Below are 10,829 nucleotides of genomic sequence, written 5' to 3' on the forward strand. Positions count from 1 at the left end.
TACATTTTGTAAAAATACTAATTTGAACAGTAAAGAAAAAGGTGCCCAGGCAGATTACTGCTTATATGGTTTTAGTTATATTTCTGGTGCCCAAATTAGTGAAGCTTTAGTGCAATCAATTCTACAAGTAACTTGCAACTGATGGGGAAAATTAAATCTCTTACAACTTGCAGGTGGTTATTCATATTAGCCAAGTAGATGGTTTTATCTTCGCTTTCATACATTTAAATGCTATCGATCATTAGTATCAAAGTCTAAAACATACCAATGAGACTGAGACTCCAAACAAAATACAGTACAAATTTATTGACTCCCATCATTCTTAGTCAAGATTTAAGCAAAGTAAACAGACAACAGAACTGGATACGAATAAGCAATGGATTAACATTCCACAGAAATCCTATTTGACTATGAATTTTCAGTCCAAAAAGCTTATTCCTAAATAAAATCAAACAATGAATTATTCTGCTAAGGAAATAACAACAAAATACACAATTACAAAACCACATTTGTTTTTCTTTCAACAATAAGCATATATTTAATAAAAGTTTTGAACAGTCTTGGATTAATGTCAATAAGAAATGATCACTTTTGGAAAATCAATATTAACCAAGTATGTAACTGGAAAATCTGGATAGCACTAACAAATGACCAAAGAGCACTGAATTCAATTATTTTACAGATTTACAGCAGAATACTTTGGTTCACAAATGACTGCCTCTATAAGGAATTTTTGAAAAGCCGTACATTAACTCATTTTTCTCCTCCAGATCTAAACGCTGACTGTTCGGTTTCTTCCTAGTCGCGTGGAAATGCCGTAGCCAGAATAGCACTGAACAAACATGGCAAAAATTAGGCAAACATCAAACTTCTTAAAGTGCTAAAGCCACAAGGGAAAAACCCATCTTTAAAACTTAAAAAGGCCAGTGTTAAAGAACTTATTAAAGAATGTGTTAGCATTATTTAAATCAATGCTTTTCACAATTACTGCAAAACATTGATACATCAGAAATTGATATAATGTTCCAATATTAATTAGTGCAATTTATAAAGAGATGTTATGAATGACATCTAATTATTTTTTGTAGTTAAGAAAAGGCAAATAATTTCACTTCCCACAGTTTCAGATTATGGAACACACACACACTTAGAGGGAACAAGGCCAACTTTAGATGAGTTAATCCTGTCTCCCCCTCACCGTGGCCAGTTGGCCTGTGGATGAAACACCCCTTACCTCCAGGGAAGGCCATGTTTTATTCTTGTCTGTGTCTGTCCTCAGCACCAGGGGGTGCTGTGTGTGGATTAGAGTATAACCAATTAAGTGCTGGGGCATATTTTTAAAGAGAAGGTTGTTACAACTTGTTCCAGATCAGAAAACCAAGAACCACTTAATCTCCCCACAAATGCACATGACATCACTGTTGAATCATTAGCTGAATATTTTGATAAAATTATAAATACATACAAACCATAACCAGTTTTAAAGGTAAATATTCTATTATTCTTGAAATATTACTATAAAAATGTGCACTAATGTTACCTCCATTGCTTACCTTAATAAAAATGTTTTATGATGTTCCTCCCTCCTTCCCCAACATGAAGAAAATGATTCAATAACAAGTTCTCAGATTAACAAAGAATATATTAAAACATCTTACATTCTTTCCACAACTGCATAAAAAAGCAGACATCCTGAATACTTACAAGGAATAATGAACTTTCTACACTTCCAAAACTAATTACAATCAGAAAAATCTTTTTTCAAGAATATATTTGCTAGCTAAAGAGTTGCAACAATGAAAGACCAAGTCGTCTTACACCGAGTATTTTACTGAGATATTCTTTAAAAACCTGTTTACTGAATAAAGCAATAAACTTGTCTTTCATTATTTTACTTCTTAACGCTTAAAATAGTTACACGAGTGGAAGCATATTTTATTTTTTGACCACCAAAATAAACTCTTTCCGCCTAATGCTTTTAAGATACAGTATAAAAAGTAATAGAAAAACCAGAACTGCATTATAAATGTTTTTGGTTCAAAATTTTATTTGAAGTCTTATGTTCCTTGCCTAGACAAAAATGTGAACTAACAAGACAAACCACTGGCAATTCTTAAAATCTAACAGATTCACAGCGCCTATATTTAGATCAAAAATATCTTACTGGTCAACTTTATTTAAAAAACCTCAAAAAAGTGGCATAAAGGTTCAAGTCCTAGGATACTGAATTTACAATGCCAAGATACTGTGTGTTGTGGATTTATTAGATACTCAAACAGCCATAAGTAATGATTACTCTGAGGGAAACTGTCTTCTACTAAAGGGATAGATCCCAAAGTGTTCAGAGTATGAAATACCACATCATACAGGGAATGAACTCAATGGACAATAATTCATCCTAATATTTGACATTAAATTGTATGCTTTAGTTTTGTCTCTAAAATGCAGACTTAAGGAAATATAAAGATTGTAATAACCATTAATTGTAACTTAATTTTATTTTCCTTTCACCATCAAATTTAAGAACAGAAACAGGAAGTAACCACTCAAATATTTTGGGACTTTTGAGTTTTCAAATCCTATATAATAAAAGGCTAATATGCAAATTGACCTAACAGAGGAAAGACTGTGCACTCCCACAGGGGGAGTGCTGTTCAGCCAGAAGCCAGGCTCACGGACTCCTGGACTGCAAGAGGGTGCAGGCCGGCCTGAGGGAGCCCCCCTCAAGTGCACAAATTTCGTGCACCGGGCCTCTAGTGAAAAAATAAAACACAAAATTTCATATGTAATTTACATAATGTACAAAGTCAATTAGTATTTTATAAAAATGTTTGTGTTTCAAATAAAGAGACTGTCCTTCCTACCTTTGGTCTGGAATGTGGGTAATGAGGTTGATAAGGACAGTTCTTTTCTGCTACAGCACACATTTAAGTACTCAGCATACTATTTCTTAGTCACAGTAGTAATTTTTCTTTTTTGAAAGAATAGCTTGTAAAAAAAATTAATAAACTTGGTGGTCTTAATCCACATCACTACCTTAAAAGGATTTTGTAGATTCCCCAATTTTTCTACTTTTATATATCTGACCACCCCACACAAGTAAAATAAAAATTGTACCTTTTGAAAAAGCCCCTAGAACTTTGGATAACACCTATAGGAAACCAAAAAAGCTCAAACCTTTTGGGCCAAAAAGAAGTTAAAAAAAAAAACCCACAAAAACTAATTTTGGACCCTTGATAGTACTTAAACAGCCGTTTAGGAAATGCTAAGCAGTGACTTGAAGCAGAACCACGTGAACGCTTTACCACGATAAACTCAAACCAATTCTAACAGAACTCATCACAAGACAAAGAGGTAGGAAACTGTATACTGTCAATATCATTTTTGAAAAGTATGTGGAGACTGCAGTGTGCTGTTTCTCCCTTTGCTTCATATCTCTGGAAGTGAATGGTAATTCAGGATTCAGAGCCCCTGGGCTGACTCTATGTAAATATAGGTTCTGACCTTTTTGTTATACTAATATTAATTTCAAAATTAGTGCCACGTTATTTTTGTCCCAAATACACTCAGATTTTCAACTTGTGGCAGCATAAGCCAGAGGAAACCAAACATCTAAGTCCTTCCAGTGCTGGACTGAACTTGCACTGTGATGTGGACACAGCACAGCAGCAATCTGATCACAACACGTGTCCCCACAGAAACCTTTGTAAGCTGACCTTAGGGGCCTTCCAGAAATCTTAACATTTTCATCTCCCAAGTCTTCCAGCAATAACTACACTAAGTGACCCAAGAGAAAGTTTTTATTTTATAAAAATCTAAGTATTTACTATTGCTGATTTAAATTTCTCACAAATTTCATAGGAAAAATTCTACATGACCACAAAATGCCAAATATTTTTATCAAGTGTCAGGATAACTTCTTAAAGTTGAGGTTTATCACTTTTTTATTGCTAGAGTATTCTAAAGACCTAAAATCAACACTGCAAACTACTCCACTTCTTCCAGATAAGTTTTGGACTTAAGAACATGGCTGAGATTTAACTAGAACTTATGTGTCTGATATAATTAAAAGCAGAAATCCTTTAATAGTATTTCACTAGCTGCAAATCAGTAAGAAAACAAAACCACCTCAAATTAAAGATTATACTGACACTGTGGAATGAGGAACCATGCAACCAAGACCAATCAATTTCAACATTAATGAAGTCAAGTTGTCCTGTGACTGTAAGGTACAGAAGCACAGTATTTTTTAAGTGTTTTCCTAAGTTGAGTAGACATTAGCAATTAATGTCAGTTTACCTCCAACTTATACTCAAGAATAACAATTTCCAACCTTTATTATTTTTTTGTAAAAAATATTTTTGTTTTATATGACACATTTCACAACTTAGGCTGAAATCTGGAGACTGCTCCCATTTCGTTATAGGGAAAAAGGGGAGGTCTCTTAATTATGGGTTTGTTCGTGACTCCAAAGACTAAAGGCGGTCTTGAATGTCCTATGGCAAAGTTTACACATAAACTGGCGTTTGAATGTGATCGCTGAAAGGGGTGGGGCATGGTAAAAAAGTGTGTCTGATTCTTGGGGTACAAACAGTTTCTCCGCGGCCGGAGCTGCATTTTCAGGCAGACCCGTTGGACTGTCAGGCTCCAGGGGCTGGATCTTGGGCAGCGGCGGTGGTGGGGGCAGAGGTGGCGGCGACGGAGAGTTTGTGGGAACAGGGCACACTTCAGATTCTTTATGCGCTGAGTCCTCTGTAGCCTGAGACATATGGGATTGGAAGTGACTCCAGAGCCGGAAATTGGTGCGAAAAGCTTTGTTGCAAACGTGACAGATGAATGGTTTCACGGAACACAAGAGCTCCTGGTGCCGCTCCAGTTGCTTGTGCGAGGTGAACGTCTTGCCACATTTCTCACAGGGCCACAGGCCCGGGTCCTTGCTGGAAGCTGCTTCTTTCGGAGCTGTGCTGGCCTCAGGCGCCACTTCCTCAGCTTCCTCCACAGGCTCCTCTTTGACTTGGATCTTCAGTTGCTTCGAAAGGCTAAGGTCTTCGGGAAGACAGGAGGAATCTTCCGAATCGAAGTTGACTTGCTCTGAACAGTCACTGAACGCGTTGTCATCTTTTGGTGTGACCACGTGGTTTGCTTTCTGAGGCTCGGACTGGGCCTGGGGCTTGGAGGAGCCGGTGACCTCACCGTTGTGGTCCTGGATGGGTAAGGAGAAGTTTTCGGCTGGAGCCATGGTGTTCTGATTGTGGACTTCGACTTGGTGCCGCCAGATGCTGAAGGAGGACTTGAAGGTGCGCATGCACTCGAGGCACGTCAGCTTCTTGTACTCACACTTGCTCTCGTGCTCGTGCTTGAGCTCGGGCGAAAAGAACCTAAGGCTGCAGTAGGGGCACACGGTGGCGTTCCGGCACAGTCGCTCGTGGCTGCCTTGCTCTAGGAGAGAAGAGAGCTTAGCGTTACAGAGGCGGCACTGGAAAACCTCCTTGCTCGCTACCGGACCATCAAGAGCGAGAGCTTTCGGCTTCGCGACCTTGTGTCCTCCAAGAGACTTCTCTCCGGGGTGCATCTTTATGTGCTGTTTGAACTGAGAGAGAAAGCGATAGGCCTTTCCACAGTAAGTACAAATGTACACGCCTTTGGCTCGCGACCTCAAGTTCCTCTTGATGACTTGAGCTGGGGAACTACTCTGCCCCTGAAAACCGGGCTTGCTGCGCCTCAACTTAATGATCAGGGCCTTCTTAATCTCTCTCTCTCTCACTATGTCAATCAGCTTTCTTTGGAACTTTTCATCCAGAACGGCATGTGAACTAGAGGCTGGTGACGGGTTCTTCACTATGCCGTGCTGGGTCTGACAGTGGGTCCACACTTTGAAGTTTGTGTGAAACCGCTTGTGACAGATGTCGCAAGCGTAGGGCTTTTCTGGGTTGTGGTACATGTTAATGTGCCGGTGAAGACCTGCTGTTGATCTAAAGATCTTAAGGCAATGTTTGCATTTAAATTTTTTGTTTGGTCTTGTTCCCTCCAACTCACCAAATTCATCTTTGCTCAAGTCAGAATCTGGAAAATCTGCTTTGAGTGTGGGGCTTGAGCCTTCCTCGAGATTATCTTCGGACACCAGAGAGCCGTGCTCGTCCACCTTCAACTTCTTCAAGGGCAGTCTTCGATCCGCCTGGAACCTCCTTTTTGCTGGGAGTCTGCTCATGTCTTTTTGGTTGTCTTCTGTTTTCAGAGGAAGGTCTCTCGAGCTGGATGCTGCCGCGGCGGCATCTCCCACAGTGACCCGAATGATGTCGGACGGATCCGCCGATGGGCTTCGGGGCTCTGTCTTGATTCGAACCTCAGCAACAGGAGGTGCACCCTCCCTCTCTGTGGACTGAGAAGCACTGAAGGACCGGAGGCGGTGTGGCTGTGCAGCTGGAGTCCCATCTTCTGGGGTTGGTTTTTCACTACCCTCTTTTAAAGATGACTTTTGAGATAAAGCACAAAACACATTCCCTGGTGCATCGCTTTGCACTGCAGACGACCCCTGGGAAGATTTCAAATCTATTGAGGGTGAGTAGACAGGAACCTGGCTGTCCATCGACAGTGACCGTCGCAGGAGACTCTTAACAAGCGGGCCACTTCTGTCAATGCTTTGGTTTGCAGAAGCAGACCCACTGGACGGGATCACCAAGCCCAACTTTGAGTAGTACAACAAGTTTCTGTCCTCGCCCGGGCCATTTCCTCTGTTAGTTTCTTTCAATAGATAGGGAGTCTCTGATGAGCTTCGAAGAGACAGAACAGGCGGTCGGGGCCTTTTCAGAGCCAGTTCTATAGCTTTTCCTTTGGGCAGCTGACTGCTTCCACCTGGTTTGTCATCCACTGCCTCTCTGTCTTGCAGAGGTGCAGAAGACAGGACTGCATTCCTTTTCCCCAGGCTGCTTCTGTTAGTATCATCCAAAGATCCAGAACACTCAAGAGACTTTGTGTATCCCACAGAACCATCTTTTGGCCAACTCTTTTCAGTCAATGACAAATCGTGAAGTGGTTCGACTGGTTTGGAAACCTGTGGCTTACTGGCATTGGCCTTGACTGCAATGTTTGGGGAGGGCTGGGAAGTATGGCTTATATCGGGCGGACTTTGACTAACCGTTTTCCCTTGTGCCTCGTTCCTGCTTTGACAGACAATGACACTTCTCTTTTGAGAACTGTTTTCATCATGTTCCACGAATACTCTTTTTCTGTTGGGACACATTGGAAAGGGTGCTTGAGGTGTTTTAGAAACGATGTTAGTCAGAAAGGAAATCCCGAGGCTGTAGCCTAGTTCTTGCACAGCAGCAAGGCTGCCTTTCTCGACAAACAAAGATGAGGAATAAATGTAGTTCAAGACATTATCAAAAGCATCTGGTTCACAAAAGTCAAGCTGGAATACAGTTTGCAACTCATTCTCCTTATTTGTGAATAAGCTATGAAAATATTCACTGCTAGCAGCCAAGACATTTTTGTGAGCTCGAAATTTCTGGTCTCCAACAATCAGAAGCACATCACACAACTGTCCTTTGAGGCGTTCCTCATTGAGTGCGCTCAGGAGAGAGATGGCATGTGCTGGGTTGATGTAATGCTGTAATCCCTCCATTGCTTGGGTTTATCTGAAAGACAAAGTATAGAATTATAAACAATGCAGTGAAAAGTTCTCCATCAGGTGAAATGCTCTGCAAAGGCAGGGACCATTAACTGTCTTTTCAGAGGTGCCAATATTTAGCAGGTTATAGGCACACAAAAGCCTTTGTATAAACAATCTTATTTAAATAACATGGAAAATATGAAGAAACAGGTCTCATGGCATAAGTAGATCAATTATTAAAATTGAGGGATTTTATAACTACAGACTGTAACACAGGCATTTTCACCCATCAAAAAAGCTGTTAGACCATGGCAAGTATGGAAGGAAGAGATATTTAAAAATAATAGTTTATTATTTAGGGTCCTTATCCATTTCCTGTTTGGTTCTATTCTTACTAGTTCAGAGAAGTAGTTATGATGTACTGAAATGCCTGACTTCTATAATTCTGAAAGGAATCCTTTTATCACTGTGTCGGGGTTCAGAACGAGTCACCCAAGTTGTGTCTCTGAGGTATGTGGATTCTTTTGAGTTAAAGGCAACAGATACCCCAAGAGAAACGTTGCCTTCCGAACAACCTAGAAGAATTGAATTAGGATAACCTTTTTGACTTCTCTATATGGCAGGAGAAACTACTAATTACTGTACATTTGCTCTTCTTATCATCCTGCAATGAACCTCCTCTCTTTTGAAGCCCCCTGGTGCCTTACATCATCCTTAGTTCAGAATATCACATATACCTCATTTCCCCAGTCTGTCTCTGGACATCTCATGTATGCAGGGTTCCCATATGTAATTACATTTGGTTATTTGCTCATGTTAATCTGTCTCAGGTGGATTTGATTAGACCAGCCCAGAAAATCTAGCAGGGGTCCTCAAACTACGGCCCGTGGGCCACATGTGGCCCGCCGGGTGTTTTTGCCACCGCTGTGTGCATAGGAATTTGTTCATAGTTTTTTTTTAAACTATAGTCCAGCCCTCCAACAGTCTGAGGGGCAATGAACTGGCCCCCTGTTTAAAAAGTTTGAGGACCCCTGATCTAAAGGGTAGAGGAAAGTTTCTTCCGCCCCCCACTACTGGATATATTCATTAGCAATGGATTTAACAATGAGTTGCAAAGTAGAGGTCTTACCAGACTGTTAAAAATAGGCATAAATTTGGAAAGTGAAAAATCATTTGCTAATGACTACTGTATCCTAATTACTATTTAACAAAGGTTAGAAATGGTAAAGAATAAAATAATTTGTTTTCTTATGTATGCTAAACACCTTGCAATCTCCTGAATATTATTTTCTTACCAAAATCACATAGTCAATAATAGCATAAAGGAAACTTTGACCTATGTCTAAACTAAATTATTACTAATTCAAAATTAAGGGATTGAGTTGGGACTTCCCCGACATTCTTCTCAAATCTAAAGGTGAGACAACCTAGTGGTTGGGTGCAGGCTCTGCCCAAGAAGCTGGGGTTCGAAAGCTGGCTCCTCCCTTGCTGTCGATTATCAGGTGCCTCATCTGAAATGGGAGCATGGACCATGCCCTCCTTTAAGGTTGTTGTAAAGATTAGGTGAGCTAGTATCTCATACACAGTAAGGACTAGACAAATGATGTGCAATTAATTTTCAGAAATCGCAGGATTAATAGGCATTTAACTCAATATCAAAAAAGAAGGAGCTCACTTGAAACCCACCCATGTTCTGGACAAAGAAAGCCATTTCATAAAGAGATAACGTTACTGTAACACCTCATCTCTTTGGTTCGATTTTATAATGCCATTTTTCTTTAACACATTAAGCGCCCAACCCGTTTTGTCTTCCTGACGGAAAGTATAGTGTCAGTCACCGGTGACTGACTGTTAAAACGTGTTAAAAGACTTATGATATTTATTTTTAATATTAAAATGGATTCAAAGTAATTAAGACTACTTGTGACAGTTCTATCATTCTCTAGAGGGCAAGCTGTGGATGTACCAAACTCCACACCCAGCACATGTGCAGGTTGTCCCCTGGCTTCAAAGGACAAGCCTTTGCAGGTCAACCAGATCTGGGCTCTTCAGAAGAGCCCACAAGAAGAGTCTGGTAAGTCACCAACCTGGAGCGACCAAGCATCCTATACCACGTCCTTAATATTATTCTGACTCCCTGTTCCGGTGCTGACTCAATTTAACCAACTCAGAGGCATGGCTTTGCTTCCGGGACAAAGCCTGTGGCCTGCCCACAATCACTCACCTCGGTTGGACTTGACTGATTTTCGGTTCATTTCTGACCGCCATCATTTCATATCAGTGGTAAATTTTAGTGCTTGTATTTGTGATTGCTTGATAAAGGTATTTTCCCTTCCTTTCCTGTTCTGTTAGCCATCTTAATTTCTCCCTTAGCCCCACTGTACTGTCTTTATAATCACACATCTATTTATGTGCAAAGAAACCCTTTGTCATCTTTTACAAAGGTCAGCATAGAAAGAGATAAGCTTATCATACCACACTTAGCAACTTAGCTGAGTACTGAACAGTTTTTAGTGCTAATGATTTTTGAGAAAGCTGGTTCAGATGTTGCCACAGGGGAAAAACAACAGATTAAGAATCAAAAGCTTGGACAAGTATTTTTCAAAGATGTTTCTTAAAATCAATTTAGTGGTATAAAACTAGTAATAAAATAACTAGAGCAAAGTGAAAAATGTCAGAATGTCTCAAATGTAGTAAGGCTTAAAACTAAGGTCTTGTGGAACTTCTGTCTTGCTTCTATGTACACACATCCAAACATGTGAGCAAGTACTGGGTTGGGATGTATAATATACTCCTTCCTGTGGGCCAGAGTCAGGACAGTGTGAAAGAAAGTGCTCTAGGCTAATCAACCTCTGAGCCTCAACAATGCTACTGTGAGAATTAAATGAGAAAGCAGTAATTGTTACCACTTACTTACTCATTCAACAAAATGGCATTTGAGAAGGCCTGAAGGTGGCAAGGATGAGCCATGAGGATGGTCACTGAGGAAGAGCATTACAAGCAGAGGGGACCGTCAAGATAACAGCAGGGATGGAGGAAAGAGCCGAGGAAGGCATGGAGGATGACATCAGAGAAGCATGAGAAGAGGCTGTGCAGGGCTGGGTGGACGCATGGAAGAACTACACTTTTTATTGGGCAGCCATAGGAAGATTCTGAGCAGGGAATTATGTTTAAAAGGATCGCTCTGGCTACATTGTTGAGAATGGACCATGGAAAGTAG

At 40.5% G+C, this 10,829-nt stretch overlaps 1 protein-coding gene across 5 annotated transcripts in view; it reads right to left on the bottom strand.

Moving 5' to 3' along the window:
- Nucleotides 1–2,898: 2,898 nt before the first annotated feature.
- ZBTB21 (zinc finger and BTB domain containing 21) overlaps nucleotides 2,899–10,829 on the bottom strand; it is a 16,939-nt gene continuing 9,008 nt past the window's right edge. For 4 of the 5 annotated variants that reach the window (XM_006754332.2, XM_006754334.2, XM_006754331.2 and 1 more), the window contains exon 2: nucleotides 2,899–7,634. In XM_006754332.2, the coding sequence (XP_006754395.1) occupies nucleotides 4,445–7,621 (3,177 nt within the window). In that variant the 5' untranslated portion in view covers nucleotides 7,622–7,634 and the 3' untranslated portion in view covers nucleotides 2,899–4,444. The remainder of the gene's footprint in view (nucleotides 7,635–10,829) is intronic. The other variant, XM_006754336.2, reaches the window with a different exon arrangement.

Source organism: Myotis davidii, unplaced genomic scaffold (assembly GCF_000327345.1).
Source record: "Myotis davidii unplaced genomic scaffold, ASM32734v1 scaffold512, whole genome shotgun sequence".
Classification (NCBI taxonomy): Eukaryota; Metazoa; Chordata; class Mammalia; order Chiroptera; family Vespertilionidae; genus Myotis; species Myotis davidii.